Source organism: Schistocerca gregaria, chromosome 4, assembly GCF_023897955.1.
Source record: "Schistocerca gregaria isolate iqSchGreg1 chromosome 4, iqSchGreg1.2, whole genome shotgun sequence".
NCBI lineage: Eukaryota > Metazoa > Arthropoda > Insecta > Orthoptera > Acrididae > Schistocerca > Schistocerca gregaria.
Window position 1 is genome coordinate 88,346,095 of NC_064923.1, and position 16,895 is coordinate 88,362,989.

The following is a 16,895-nucleotide window of genomic DNA, read 5'->3' on the forward strand; positions in this document are numbered from 1 at the left end:
GTTCTGCAATGACATAGTCAGCTGTCATCCTCTTATTTTTCGTCACAATCCTCTTCAATGAGTGTTTGTCATAATCACTCAACATGCACCTTCGCCTGTGATTTGACTTAGCAAATTATGTTTTTCCACTTTCCCTGTATGCAGTATAATTCTTCGTTTCAGTTACTCTTAAAACACTAAACATTTCATCTCCCTTGATCACGGAAGGAGCAGCCATATGAGCATCAACGATGCACCTACATTTGTAGTCATAATGCACTCACAACTACCTCAGAGCACTGTTCTGACCATGACTGACACTTGCAACATATTGAGGATACTGAACAGTTGCCGTTTGTGGTCAAATACAACAGCGCAACCTGTAGGCTTGGTTAGCATTAGCAGTCATGTTCTAACATAAGTTTCTTGTGGTGTTTTCATATTTTTGTGCAAACCCTTCCTTTATATTCCATCAAAAGAAATATACTGACATGAAAGAGAAAGAGGTGTTGGTAGTGTAAGTAAAAAACTTCATCATTTTTAACCTGTCATCTGTCTTCTCAATCAATGTATACTCCATCCATTTCCTCTGAATTTTTCATCTCGTGTGCTTGATGAAAGTTTGTTTGGTTTCAAATGCTTAAGTTCCTATTTCTATCTATGCACTGGAGCATCATAATTATAAACTTTTGCTTTTTATTTTAATTTTATGGTAGTTTCATACCAGAAATAATTTTTGCTAGATCTCTAACAATCATTTTATGGGTGATCACTATTATGTCATGAATATTGCAAATACGACCTGTAACATACATATCTACAATTATTTATTTCCCCCTTGTCTGTGCAGTTTCAAACTTCACATCAAAAAGTGGAAAGTCTAGGTTCGAATATCAACATTATTACGAAAAGGCTAGGTTGCAAAAGATACACTGAATTGCAGGCAGACACAAAAAAAAAAGACTGTTGCACATTGATCTTTTGGTGAAAGCCATCTTCAGAAAGGAAACAAACACACACACACACACACACACACACACACACACACACACACACACACACACACACACACAAGGAAGCGCATCTTACGCACATATGACAGCTATCTCCTTTTCATAGTACTGTTGATATTCAAGCTTCATACGATGTACATGATGAAGTGAAGTGCAGGTAGACAAATTATTATGTATGTTTTTTATGTTATTCTGCACAAAAACTGTTTTATAATTAGAATTTTGAGAAATTGTGGAACCCTTTTTTAAATACTAAAAATTCTTTCTTCATTGCATTTACATATGTAAAGTGCTTATGCATGTCAAGTATAGCGTATTGGTATTGTGTTTTGTTTTTAATTCACATTAAAGTACGCATTCTTACATGACACAGTGAAATGGTGTCATACACGTTAGCTGTTACACAACTGCCTTGTATTTGAATGGCTTAGATCATACAACAAGATCTACACAACACGCTCACTACTTTCATAAAGTGTTTTTTGTAACTACATCTATCTAAAAATGTGTGACACCCCAGTTTTTGTCAAACTCCTTCAACAAAATCTCAAGGTGTCTTGTGCATGTAACAGAATACACTAATCATCAATCTGTATGGATAAATTTGTACCGTGTATGTTAACTTACTTGTGGTTCAAAAACATTACTCTGTAAATTCTTAAGTCAAACCAAAACTACATTTTGCATATAAGATCTTCTGCACAATTACGTATTAAGAAAATACATTGAGAAATATATAAATAGAAGTCTCACTCTGTTATAGGAAACAGATGAAAGCTCCCCACAAAGGAGAGAGGGGGAGGGGGGGGAGGGAGGGAGGGAGGGAGGGAGGGAGGGAGAGGGCGAGGAGGCATGTCAGGAAGAAAATCTGTGCAACTTACTTTGAACCTTTTTGGCAACTGTTTCTAGATCCATTGGATTCTTGATAACAGTATAGTAGTCCTTCACAAGTTTCTTATTCACAGGTTTGAGGAATGGCCATGATTCAGACATGGCCTTCAGTTTGTTGTTCACGACGTTATCCAAGATGTATGACAGTGCAACCTGGTCATTATCGTCCAGTAATGGATTAATAGCCTTCTCAAGCCTCATGAGCCTATCCTCTTTTTCAGCCAACCTGTCTACACACAGACCCAACATGCGGCGAGCTGCTACTGTCAGTGAACTTTTTGTACCTGTAAAAAAAAAGTACAGCATTTCTGATATTACAGCAAAATAGTCTTCATTATGTATAGGGATGATTCAAATACAAGCAAGTATTTTGTGATAAATTTCTTATTCATTACATTTACATTGTTCTTAATTTTTTACATAATGAGTCATATTAGTCAGGGTGCCCATCGGAGTGGATTACTCGACCCAATAGAATTGTTAGTGGGCCAATGTTGGTTTCCTGGCTTTCGATGTGAATTCTCAATGGTATGGCCTAGACTGTGTTGCATAATGAATGCGTACAAAGTTATGAAACAAACAAATAGCTTGAACTATCACACTGGTTCATTTCACAATTTACTGAAGTATTAAAAAGCAGATCTTTGACATTAACAAACAAAAAGAATTTTCTATAGAATTTCTTCCCCAGGATTATACACAATTAAATATAAACCTTTCATTAATTGTCTTAAAGACTATGGTCTAACTGTGTGTTTTATGAGGGGGAAAGCTTCATCCACGGCAAAACGATAATGAAATTTTCTGTCTTCTTCTGGCAAAGATTTAGGTTCTAGAAGCAGGAGCGTACCTCCAAACAATGCTTTATGGAAACAACTTTCCTCTAACTCTCTGCCATCACTCTTGTGGACACATGCCCTGTCAGCTGATAAAAATTCAATTCGATTCATTAGTCACTTTGAGGTTGAGTTCACATGAGCAAAATGTTTGTGGAGTGTTAGCTGCATGGTAAAGTATTGAGAAACTTCTACATTTAAAGTTTTGACAAACTCTTACCTACCTCTTGTTGTTGACATGTTGAATTTTTCTTCTTCCAATACAATCTAGCATAGACAAATTCAATTGCAATCATGACGATACCCAATAACTATTTTTTCTAATTTTTTATACTGATTAGACACACAAATTAAAAGGTTGTCATGATACATGATTGAAGACAAACAAAGCCTTAGTTCTTTGAAACTGGCTGTTAAAAGAAAGTGGTGATTGGGAACTTTTTGACTGAAATGTTTGCTTTTGCAAAAACTTGAACACCTTTTTCTTCCAAAATTGCCTTTTCTTCATTGCTTTGTTGAAAAGCAGCAGCATTTTCCCACCAGTGAACTGAATGTGTCTCTGACTTAAGCTGTTTCTGGACATAATCTGTCTTTTCCCACCAAATTCAGTGATTACAAAATTGGCAGACCATTAACTTCCCTGTATCGTGGGCATTCATAGATGTGCAATCCATGCTTGTCAATGCCAAAGATAGTACTACTAGAACCAAACATACGGTAACTCTATTTTAACATTAGGGGAAGAATTTTGGTGCAGTCAAAAAACATTGGAGATTTTGTTTTCTAATCGATATAACATAGAGTATAGGCACTATAAGCTATACTGTCAGACGGCCAATTGTAAAAAAAAATTGAATTTTGATTGCCAGAGGGGAGAGGAGCAGTCAACAACAGGGCTACCATACAATTGCTTGCTGAGGTGAGTATTGTTTAACAATGTAGTTCAGGCTCAACCTCTAGTGATGTTCGACGCAACCACAGTTCAAAACATCTGCCAACTATTTTGCCATGTTAAAAGTATTAACATTATACAATCATTTGAATTTTAGGCATTTCTTTGTTATAACTTGCTAGGTCTCATGGCTGAGTACTACACTGCATTACATGGCATGCATCTTAAATAGACTGTACAACCACCACAAATGGCATGCCATCAGATCATTGAGCACACTGATATGTTGTCGTGTTTGTACACTTTTCATTTGCAAACAGATTCTTATGTACACTATCTTTCCAAATTGGGCTTCGCCAGGTGATGTATGATACCTGTAACTGGAAGTATGTTATATTTTCGACATTTATAAGCAGAAAATAAAGGTATTTCGAACTATCTCTGATCAAATACTGCATCTGGATACAATTCACTATGAAATAGTGTATATTAAGTAATTTTGTATTTTGAGACAATTCACATCCCTTCCACATTTATTGCAAAATGCAAATTTTTCCGGTCCCTAGCACACATCTAGCTCTGATGTTGAATCTGTGATTGTCTACCTCTAGTTTAAAAAAATGAACATAACTGTAGTTTATGCTGTGACTGACTGACTTCATAAACCACATATGAAAGAGAAACATGAGCAACAACACTGTATAATGTGTGGCCACAGCATCTGAATGTGACAGCTTGTATCCCCCCTGCAGCCAAAAACAAAATGTATCACTTATTTACTTGAAATTGGAAATAGGTATGGCTCTCCTTCTAGCATTAAAAACAATTCTAATACACTAGCTACATTATTTATGCAGCAATGTATCATGTAAGCTGCACAAAACATATACCCTCCAGTAAGCATATTTTTCTTTTTAGCTTTTTAATATATGTGCAGTACTTCACTTATTTTCAAAGTATGCAATAACTATAAGCAATAATGAAATGACAGCCAGTTTACAATCAAGCTGTGATGTGAGACAATACAGAGAGGAAGAATCAAATTGTTTTATTGAATAGTTTCCTCAAAATCGAATGAGAAAAACTGTGTATGTAATACATTCATAAACCCAAAACCATGGTTTTTAATTTTTTAAGCAAGAATTAAAAGTTTAAATGAAAAATTAACAACAGAGATGAATGTAGCTTTGCTTCATTTACATAAAGATTAGATTAGAGATTATATTAGATTAATACTTGTTCCATAGATCATGAATACGGCACTTCGTAATGATGTGGAACATGTCAGGTTAATGAAAGATGTCTGTACAAGGTATTACATTACACAAAATATTGCATGACACTAATGCTTAAGTTAGTTTTTTTCCCTCCCTTAATTTATATCTAAAAATTCAACCAATGAGTAGAAGGAGTTGTCATCTAGAAATTCTTTTAATTTATTTTTAAATGTTGGTTGACTATCTGTCAGGCCTTTGATGCTGTTTGGTAGGTGACCAAACACTTTTGTGGCAGCATAATTCACCCCCTTCTGTGCCAAAGTCAGATTTAATCCTGCATAGTGAAGATCATCCTTTCTCCTGGTGTTATAGCTATTCACACTGCTATTACACTTGAACTGGGCTGGATTATTAACAACAAATTTCATAAGTGAATAAATTAATTAACTTGAAGAATGCCAGAACGTGTTCATTGTCTGAAGAAGATCTTGTGCCCTGTTACTTTTGTCAGCATCAAGTCAAATGTATGCCATGTATCTGTCATTCCATGTGTCATATAATTATATTATTACCATTGGTCCATTACTTTTTAATGCCATTTTTTTTAAAGTGCAAGCCAATTAAGCATGAAGCAATGTACCACTCCACTGCCTGTGAAGCTCTGCAGCAAGAGATCACTTGCGTGACAACTGATCTAAATTGTAGGGTGGATCTTTAAAAGCAGTCCAGTAGATGTATCCCAAAGTGTGATGACTTACTTTTCAGGAGTGTGGTCTTGTCACAGAGAAGTGAAACAGTTGTGATCAGCAAGTTGTCCCTTTTTGAGCTAAGTTCCTGGAGGAAAGTTACCAGGAGAATGCCTTTGCTATTCCAGAACTCTGAGGCCATGATCTCCTCAGCAGACAACTGTTTCTTGGTTTTGAAGATTGTCCTCTCAATGTTTCCTACCACTATACAATGGCTCCTTTGAATTAAGGGTGTAAGGGCAGATTTAGTTTTATGATACACACTATTTTTTCCAGAAATAAAAGCATCACTTTCTTCCTAATATTTTATAAGACGTATGCAAGAAATTTCAACTTGTAGAGCTTTCTTCTCTTCATTCAATATTCTTAGAACTCTAGGAATAGAGTCTCACCTCCTTCCAAATGGTTGTGTGTATTCTTCCTTAGCTGATTTGAGGTTTAATAGAGATTATGCCACAGTCAGATGTCAACTTCCTTGAGCAGAATCACTAATAATAGCTTTGATGTTTTGTGCTTTGAAGTTTGTGCAGGGACAGCAGGAGTGTGCATGTTTTCAACACTGTCTCAGCCCTTCTTTAACTCATTACAACACTGTTTCACCCCAGGTCATAAAAAATTTACATCCACATCTACACCTACACGACTGCTCTGCAATTCATGCTTAAGTACTTTTCAGACGGTTTACAGAACCAATTTTAGACTGTTTCTCAATTGCTCCATTCTTGAATGGCACATGGGAAAAAAATCTAAGTATTTCTGTTCAAGGTCTTATTTCTCTTATTTTATTGTGATGGACATTTGTTCCTATGTAGGTGGAAGTCAACAAAATATTTTCACATTTGGTGTAGTAAGTTGGTGATTGAAATTTCACGAGAAGATCTCATTTCAATGAAAAAGCCTGATTTAATGACTGTCACCACAACTCTCGTTCATTTCTGTGACACTCTTCACCATATTTCATAATAATACAAAATGAACTGCCCTTTTTTGAACTTTACTTATGAGCTATGTCAATCCTGTCTGATAAGGAGCCAATACCACACAGCAATACTTCAGAAGACGACAGATAAGTCACGTGTAAGCAAACTCATTAGTAGATAGGTTGTACATTCCAAGTGTTCTGCCAATAAAATGGAATCTTCCATTTACCATCTCCAACACTTCTTTGTTCTGAAATGTGAGAATTAATACTGACCCATTTGAAGCATCACCATTCTCCTGCACGAGAAACATTGTGTGCAACTGCAGAGCACAAGTCTCTTTGCTCACTGCAGCAGCTACTGGATGCAACATAGCAGTTTCTCACTTGTAAGTATGATTGAATGAAATCTGAATATTAATTATTTTCGGCCATAATGGCTATGTTTGTGAAGCGTGACTGTGTAGGATAATTATTTATTTCTAATTTCTGCTAACAGACACTTTATTTAATATTTTATGTTTAATCTAACACAATACATTGCGTTTCGAACATGTTCTGTTCGTCTTCAGGTGTTTATACATACATACAGAGAAATGTTACTTAAAAAGAAACACTCTTAAACTAGATTAATTTAGAACTCTTTGTCCATTGTTTCTTACTGTGGCAGCTGGTGTGGCATGGGGGGGGGGGGGGGGGGGGGAGCAGTGTATGGCTAGAAATTGAAATCAGTGATGTCTTCTGCTGGTTTTCTTCCTTGTGGTTGACTATGTATGATATCACAGTCTGCATAGGATGCAGATAGATTTGTATCAGTTATGTGTTACGAAAATAGTGTGAAAGGCTTTTATATGATGGTTGATCACTTACGATTTCATCATCTTGCTGCTTCACTTGCATCACTGGTGTAATGGTGGAGCTGTTGATTGACATTACACTACTGCATATCGTGTTTTGTCACTGATTGCCAATGGAATTCACTGCACAAATTGCTTCGATGTTATGCACAGAACACAAGATGGCAGACTGCAGCATGTGAGTCTGCATCAATTATCGAGGCTTTGTATCAATATTCCTGGTACTGACTGATTTGTAGTCAATTATTTACACTGACTTAAGCCAGTTCTAACTCAATATATTCTAGATATAACTGTTGAAGAACAAAAACAAACAACGAACAAAGAGTTCTAGAGTAATCTAGTTTAAGACTGTTTCTTTTTAAGTAACATTTCTCTGTGTGTATGTATAAATGCCTGAAGATGAACAGAACATGTTCAAAACACATTGTATTATGTTACATAAAACATGAAATATAAAAAAAAGTGACTGGTAGCAAAAATTAGAAATAAACAATTCTGAATATATTAAATCAATGAGTAATTTTCATAATGTGCTGGTTACATCTGAAGGAAGTTTAATACAATGAAACCATTGAGTCACAAAGTAGTTAAGAAATTGGAGTATGTTAAGAGCAAATGCAAAGCAGAGACATAGAATTTCAAATTTACTTATAGTTGAGATGGAAGAGGATCTCTTACAGCTCACAGTAGTGTTGCCAACTTTCAGCTGTGAAGCACCAACGGCTGTAGGCAGAAACAATAGTCGTCCACAGAGCTGTGACAAAACTGAGACGTCGCCACAGAAATCTTTATAAAATTGTATTACGTTACTGGCTGCCATGCCCAGCCCACTGCAACTGTCAGGGATCCACTTACATTGCCTCAATTACAAATATGTTTTCTGGATTATTACCATTGTAAAGTGTTGAATTTTCAACAATCTGATTAACATCAGCTAGAAACTCCTCTCTGCTCTGATATTTCTTCATTCGCAGATTTTCACGTATTGTCTGCAGATCCATTGGACGATTCACAATTTTATAATAGTCCGGTACAACCTAGAAAACAGTACATGTTGAAGAAACACACCCTCTCTTTTTCTCTTAGAGACAGATCATAAATGTCTGGCATCAATACAAAATAAACAACAATGTTATTATTATATATAAATCACTGACACAAAAGCATGCAGTGTATATGAGTAATGAATTAATTAATGAATCAAACCCACACAGTACCAACAAAACCACACCTACAAACAATTTAAAACAATATTACATTTTTTATAACTTTTGTAGTATATTCGAAGGGAGCAGCTGCCAAAGCAAGAACAGCCACCAAGGTTACACACAGTGTTTAGTTTGGTCTTTTTCTTACGTGTATTTGTGAAGAAGTGAAGAGTATCTGCATATTTATCTATACTAAGCAGTATTTATTAATGTTTTTCTAAGTGTTTGCGTATTTTTTTGAGCATCAGTGTTGCTTGTGCTGACCTTTTGTGATGGCCAGGAGCTGCACAGCAGAAGTGCTATTGTTGCGTGGGTTAGTATTATAGTTATTACTGTAAAACTGACACACTAAAAGGCAGATAGGGACTATGTCAGCTGTGTAGGGGTGCAGGGGAGCTGAAAACTGTCGACAGGCTACTACTGAGCAATACAGTGGCATAACAAGGAACCTGTGGCAACAGCTGTGGTCTCTCTGCCACATTTAGCACTGCCTGATTTCCCTGATGTCACATTGCCTTCTGGTATGCTTGACCTGGCTAGTTTACATTCACCTAAAGATGAATTGTGAACACTGACACAGCCACAAATCTCTAGGCAGACAATGAAAGTGGGTACTGGTTACATGGCTGCCCCTTACGCCTTAAAACACATGAGGTCTTACTCACTGCTGACAGTACAGCACTGGGAACTTCAAGATTGGGCAGATAATGGAACCCCTTAAGAAAACAGAAGACAGATATGCTTGCCAGCAGGTCTCATTCGAGGCACAGAGCAGACTATGTCAGCTGCTTTTAAGCATGTTGGTCACAGCCGGATGTAAGCGTTGACTGATGTTGGCGCAAATGACATCTGCTGCCGGGGTTCAGTGGCCATCTCTGAGGCCCACAGGTGGCTGGCTGAACTGTGAAAGTACCTAGTCTCGCCCATGGAGTGGATGCTGAGCTAGCACTCTGCAGGACCAGTTTCAGAAACATCCTTTGGTTTGAAGGTATGTAAATGGTTCCAACCGAGGTTCAGACGATTCTGTGATGATATTGAATGCATATATATTAAACTCCACAATTGGGCATATGATGTTAGACTTGCCCCCTCCCCTTTCTCATTTAATGTTTGTATTAAACTGCAAAATCAGCTCCCAGAGTAGCAGATTAACTTGGTATGCACATATGAGTTTAGGATAAAGAAACCTATCTATGGGCTTGATAAATTATGCTGTGATTTTGTTGAGGGCAGAATATAAATCCCACCAGTTACAGAGGGTAACATTTGTCGTAGAAGACTGAAGAAGGAAAATGATAATTTAATGTTATTTAATTGCAGGACCATCCATGGAAAGGCTCCAGAATTACCCTCGCTTAAAAATGGTAATAATGCCCGTATAATGCTAGGAACAGAAAGCTGCCAGAAACCAAAAGTTAGTGGCAATGTGTATCACAAAGACAGGTTGGTCACCAGTGGTGGAGGTAGGTTTTGTACTTAAAAATAATATTACAATATCTAATGACATTAGTGAGGATTCAAAATGTGAAATAATTTAGTTTAATTAATTTAAAGGTGGATCAAACATGGTAATCAGGTGCTTTTGTAGATCCCATGTCTCAGCAACTGTAGTAGTGGTACATTTCCTACAAAACTTGTAGAAGGTTGCATACTGATGTCCTGGTTGTGTTGTTGTAGCAGGGGGAGTTTTCTACATACCAGGTATAGACTTGAAGTTTCAAGTGAGTAGGATAAGTGGTAGGGCCAGGGATTATTGTGATGATGCTCTAAATGTCTAGTCAGAAAATTGCCTTGAGCATTTAATCTGAGAACTGACTCATGAGGATCATATTCAATATTATTGACACAATAATACTGGGACAATATATGGCGCAAATGTGCAAAGTCAAGAATGACACAATAATATTGCACAATATTTATGTTTTGGATACGTAAGTTAGAACACTGCCATCATAGCGAACATGTCAGTGCTCAATAATGTGTATCTGCATTGCAGATGAGTTGCTTTGCAAAACACAAGCAAAAATGATGAAGAACGGTCCAAGTATGTCCAAGGACCTTTCTGTAAACATTTCAGTGTAATAGGTACTTTTTCATTGGCAGCACCATTTCATAAATCAAAACAACTAATAATGAATTAAGGAACCAAAATGTATTATTTATTGTATACTGTGCTGTTTCCTATGTAACAACTATCGGAAATGAAAAAACACAATTACTGTGACTGATAGCTTACATGATCTTACGTCTGTACTTGACAACTTTTGCAAGAAAAATAAACATGTTCGCTCACTGGATAGCTGTTCTGACTTTATTTGCCAATTCTGAGAACTGCTGCAAGTAAAATAAACATACCTGCTTACTGTCATGATATCACGATCTTCAGTTTCCTCTGCTACTGTGGATGACAAGGTATCTCATTAAATAAAAATATTTAACGTAAAAAAAAACTGTTAATGCCTACACTGCAATTTTCATTATACATTTAAAGCATCATGACTAGTTTTAGTTGCTTTCTACAATCATCTTCAGAACTGTAGGCATGTAGAGGAAAAGTACACTTAAAAAATTTTTTACAATAGAGGTGGATATAAATCAATGAGTATCACCTGAATAAAATAATAAGGATAGCCAACTCTACTAGTGAAAGTGAACACGTAACAACCCAGTATTATGTTACTGCTTTTAATATGACCTTCCCTTCAAATCACAAAACAAGAGTAGAATACACATGTCATGCATTCATATAATGGGTCAACATGACTACCGCTGTACGTAGTCAAGAGCTTCAATGCAAGTGAGCCAGGCTGTACCTGCCAAAAAGATTTAGGACCAAAAATCTCAAAAAGCTTACATGTAAATCCAAGTAACTTTAAAATTATAAAAGTAACAATGGAATTAAGTTAGGAACTGTGATCCATAGTTAAGTAGCATTATGCCGTTTGTGAAAGGTAAATTTTATGTAACTGTCAATAAGTCAAGACAAAAATCTTAGAAGGTGTGTACTTAAGTCCAAATAATTTTAAAATTACAAAAATAACTAGGGAATGAAGTTACAACTAAGAGGCTATATAGTTAAATAGCAACATGCCATACGTAAATGACAAATCCGATGTAACTGCCAAACGATAAAAAAAAAAATCATCTAATTACAGTTTAGCACTAAAAATATGAACACATCATAATCTCACAAGATGCAGGTAATAAAGGTGGAAAATGTCCATCAATATTTTTAAAATTCTGCTGTTTTCTTGAGTATCATGTCCAAACTGTCAAGACTGGTCTTATGTGGTCAATAATACTGTGCAATAAATATTGCTTGTGTGAGGGACTTTATATCCTGATTACAAAGAGGCTTCAGCTTTTTCACTCAGTTAAGGGTGATTCCATATCAAGTTACGTAGTTTTGGAGATGACCTCCACTCAAGTATGTCAGATTATGTTCAGATTGTGTACAGGTTTGCTAAATTACCAAAAATGATAAACAAAATTTTAGTTCATTGACAAAATGAGTAGCTATATTTCAAACATTTTTGACAGTGCTGTATTCTGGTGAATAATTGTGGTAAAGCTGCAAAAGTTGGAAAGATCATTGAATAGATCGCACTGTGCACATTTTGTAAGTTTTATTCACTCAATTCCTGTATTTTGCTCCAAACAACACTCAGTCATCAACAATTTTGTCATGACAAAATTTCTCTGATGTTTAAGTACACTGATTGGTCAGCATTGCTGCTTTATGAAGCTCTCCTCTTACTCTGAAATGTTCTGTTTGTTAGACCTTCCGTTTTGTTTTTGACTTCTGTCATCTCAAATGCATAATCTTCAGTGTAATTATATAGATACTCCGCAAGTCACCCACGTCACCATATGATGCATGGTGTACCTTTCCTGTTACACTCACAAATGGAGTGAAGGAAAAATAACATTCTATATGCCTCCATACAAGCTCTAATTTCTCTCATGTTGTCTTTGTGGTCCTTATGTGAAATATGTGTCAGTGGCAGTAGAATCTTTGTGCAGTCAGCCACAAATGCCAATTCTCTCAATTTTTTCAATAGCGATTTACAAAAATAGCACTGTCATCCCTCCAGGGATTCCCATCTGATTTCATAAAGTGTCTACGTAATACTCGCTTGTTGATTGACCCTTCATGTAACAAATCAAGCAGAAACCTCTGAACTGTTTGTGTCTACCTTTAATCCAATCTGGTGGGGATCCCAAACACACTAGCTGTACTCAATAATAGATTGCACTAGTATTCTGCTTGCGGTCTCCTTTAAGATGAGCAACACTATCCTAAAACTAGTTGATAATACTGCTTTTCTGTGCTCATTCCATTTTATGTTGCTTTGCAATGGGTAATGGAACTGGTCAGTGGACCTCCTATTGTGACACAATGCAGTATACAACCAAACAATGGGAAATCCAGGATGGAATGTGACAGTATTATGAAAAGGATAGTTGCTACTCACCATATAAGAAAGATGCTGAGTCACAGATGGGCACAACAAAAAGACTGTCACAAATAAAGCTGTAGGCTACTGAGGCCTTTGTCAAGAATGGACCAACACACACACACACACACACACACACACACACTGCAGTGTGGCTTCAGTTGCCTGTTATGTGTGTTTTCTATTTTTGACAATGGCCTTACTGGCTGAAAGCTTCGCCTGTGACAGTCTTTTCGTTGTGCCTATCTGCAACTCAACACCTCCACTATATGGTAAGTAGCAATTTTCCTTTTCGTAATAATGTTACAATGGAGTATAAGATACATACAATAAATGCACAATGTACTCCAATAAAATACAAATAGCAATCTTGTATTTAGTATAGTTCTGGTGGTATGACTAAACTGGTCCTATGTATTTATAAAATAGAAAATGAGTGATTTATTATTTTTCAGAAAACATAATTATTTTACAAATTTCCAATTTTACTTGAAATTGTAATCACATTTGAAATTATCAACCTTAGTCTACGATTTTTTCTGAATAATAATTAGATAATATTTGTAAGAGAATTAATTTAACATTCACAAATGTCTTTGGATGTAAGACATTAATATTTTGTAATATCACTGGGCTGATAATTGTTGTATCTTTATTCTTCTGACTGGCATGAGTCAGTGCTGGTATGGAGTTGGTAACAGTTGTCTGTTTGAGTTGTTGTCTGTAGTAGTATGGAGTCTGATTTGTGCTGTTGTATGGAAATATGAGGGGTGGTTTTGAAGTACTTACCATTTTCAAATAAAAATAAAACAAGAAGACTTTTCCCAGAAATTTTATTTTTACATGAAAGTTGGTACTTTATAATCTACTTTTCTAAATAATTCTCACCAATATTCAGCGTGTTTAAGTTTGTGAGTATCTCAAAAGTCTGCTCTGGTTTAGAATCCCACTGACTGTGAATATGTGCTGTGATTCATTTTCTTAGAGCTAAAGGTGTGAAAGGGGCTGAAATTCATCTTCAGAATGATGTATTGTGTGGAGAAAACATTATGAGTATTGGGATGGTATAGAAATGGGTGAGAGCTTTTAAAGATGGCTGTACAAATTTATGTGATGAGGAATGAAGTGGGTGATTTTCAGTCATTACAAACTGTTTGATGCAGGAAGTTGATGAAAAAATGAGAGAATACAGACACTTTATGATTTTGATGTTCTGTGAAGAGATTCCTCAAGTGTCAATAAATGTGCATTATGTAACTGTTGCCTAAGTAGGCAGTAGATTTCTATGAGGATAGTATTCCAAAGCTGGTTGTATGATATCATAAGTGCCATAATGTGGGTGAAAATTATGTAAAAAAAGTAGATTTATGTACATTCTTTCACATAAATATAAAACTGCTATGAAAAGTCTACTTGTTATATTTTTATTTCAAATTGGCACCTTCTCTCCTTTTCTTTTTTTTTAACACCTCATATAACAATTAATGTACACGAAGAAAATAAAACAGACAGAAGGATAAAATCTATTCAAGCAGTTTCTTATTTGAAAGATAAAAACCTGATCATTCCTCATAGGTGTAAAATTTATTCTTACAACAAGCCATATTTTTTCAATGAACCAGTTTTGAACGAGGAGTTACAATAAACAGATGAGTAAGATTACTTGTACTATTCAAACTTCTTTCTCACTTAAAATGTTTGCACTGTACTAGTATTGAGATAGCTAAAAAACTGCACTTGATTACAGCTTTTCATAGTAATAGAAGCATAGGTCATAACCAACATTAATACAAGATATTTAACTGATGTGACTGTGTCAAGCAGCATACCATTAATACTACATCTGAACATACAGGATTGTTTTTCTTCCTCATCTGTATCAAATTCATCTGTATCTGTGTCAAATTACATTTATCTAAATTCATAGCATGTTTACACGCATCACACTAATTAGAAATTTTGTCTTTTGACCTTCTCACAAACCTGGGAAGCTGTTCTGTATCCTTGGATTTTGTTTAACAATCTGCAGAGGAGCAGTGTATCAACCACTTTCAGGAAATCTAGAACCATGGAATCTGCCTGTTGCTCTTCATCCATATTCTGCAGTGTATCATGTGAGAAAATGGCAAGCTGATTTCACATGAGCAATGCTTTCTAAATCCTTGTTGATTTGTCGACAGCAGCTTTTCTGTCTAAAGGCAATTTTTTACATCTGAACTTAGAATATGCTCAAGAATTCTGCAGCAAACCAATGTTAAGAATATTGGTCTGTATTTTGTGGGTTTGTTCTTTTACTCTTCTTATATACAGGAAACAGCTATGCCTTGTTCCAGTCACTTTGAACTTTGCACTGGATGAGAGATTTGTTGTAAATGTACTCTCTGCAAAACTGAGCTGGGATTCCATCTGCACCTGATGAATTACTTGTTTCCAATTCATTCATCTCCTTCTCAATGCTGGGGATGCTTATTTCTATGTTGTCCATGTGGTAATCTGTGCAATCCTCTTGCTTGATTCTTTTTTTCTTTTTTTTTCCCCCGCATGTATTTCTACCAATTTTTGCCCCTCAACATTTCAACGTTATTTCTTGAACCAAGAGTGCAACAATCTCTGCTTCCTCAGCAGTTTCCAAATTCTGTTATCAAACCATGATGGGTTTTTCCCTTCCTTACTTCTCTTACTTATTTGGTGGACACTTCTCTAGGGCACAACTTACAATTTGTTAAAACTTTGCCCATAATTCCTCTATTTCCATCATAGTTCCATTATGTTCGAGTATAATGACTTTTCTGGAGACTAGAAATCTACTCTGTAGGAATCAGCATGTGTTTCCAAAAAGACAGTCGTGTGAAACCCAGCTCACGCTATTCGTCCACGAGACTCAGAGGGCCATAGACACGGGTTCACAGGTAGATGCCATGTTTCTCGACTTCCGCAAGGCGTTCGATACAGTTCCCCACAGTCGTTTAATGAACAAAGTAAGAGCATATGGACTATCAGACCAACTGTGTGATTGGATTGAAGAGTTCCTAGATAACAGAATGCAGCATATCATTCTCAATGGAGAGAAATCTTCTGAAGTAAGAGTGATTTCAGGTGTGCCACAGGGGAGTGTCGTAGGACGGTTGCTATTCACAATATACATAAATGACCTTGTGGATGACATCAGAAGTTCACTGAGGCTTTTTGCGGATGATGCTGTGGTATATTGAGAGGTTGTAACAATGAAAAATTTTACTGAAATGCAGGAGGATATGCAGCGAACTGACACACAGTGCAGGGAATGGTAATTGAATCTCAATGTAGACAAGTATAATGTGCTGCGAATACATAGAAAGAAAGATTCCTTATCATTTAGCTACAATATAGCAGGTCAGCAACTGGAAGCAGTTAATGCCATAAATTATCTGGGAGTAGGTATTAGGAGTGATTTAAAATGGAATGATCATTTAAAATTGATCGTCAGTAAAGCAGATGCCAGACTGAGATTCATTGGAAGAATCCTAAGGAAATGTAATCCGAAAACAAAGGAAGTAGGTAATAACGTAATTATTACTAATCCCTGTTTCTATACTGACTGTCAATAAGTTCAGGAGTGTTTGTAGCTACAATATCTAAAATACTTCCATTATGAGCAGTCAGAACTACTTCACAAGGCTATCTCTACCATCTGCAATGAATCCATAGATGTTCCAGTCTATACTCAGTAGGTTTAAGTCACCTCCAACAAATATTACATAATCAGGGCTCATATGCACTACTGAAAGTAGATTTTCTTTGAATCACTCTACAACCATTATAGTGGAATCAGGTGGCTGATAAAAACATCAACAATTAACTTCAGCTCATCTAGCCCAGTTATTCGCATCAAGATAAC

At 36.1% G+C, this 16,895-nt stretch overlaps 1 protein-coding gene across 1 annotated transcript in view; it reads right to left on the bottom strand.

Annotated features, from left to right (window-relative positions):
• The window catches only part of LOC126267005 (transcription initiation factor TFIID subunit 1-like), a 230,107-nt gene that overhangs the window by 8,331 nt on the left and 204,881 nt on the right, over positions 1–16,895 (bottom strand). Inside the window, exons 22-23 of the mRNA XM_049971767.1 lie at positions 8,246–8,390; positions 1,874–2,167 (exon numbers count right to left, since the gene is read on the bottom strand). Of these exons, the coding sequence (XP_049827724.1) occupies positions 1,874–2,167; positions 8,246–8,390 (439 nt within the window). The remainder of the gene's footprint in view (positions 1–1,873; positions 2,168–8,245; positions 8,391–16,895) is intronic.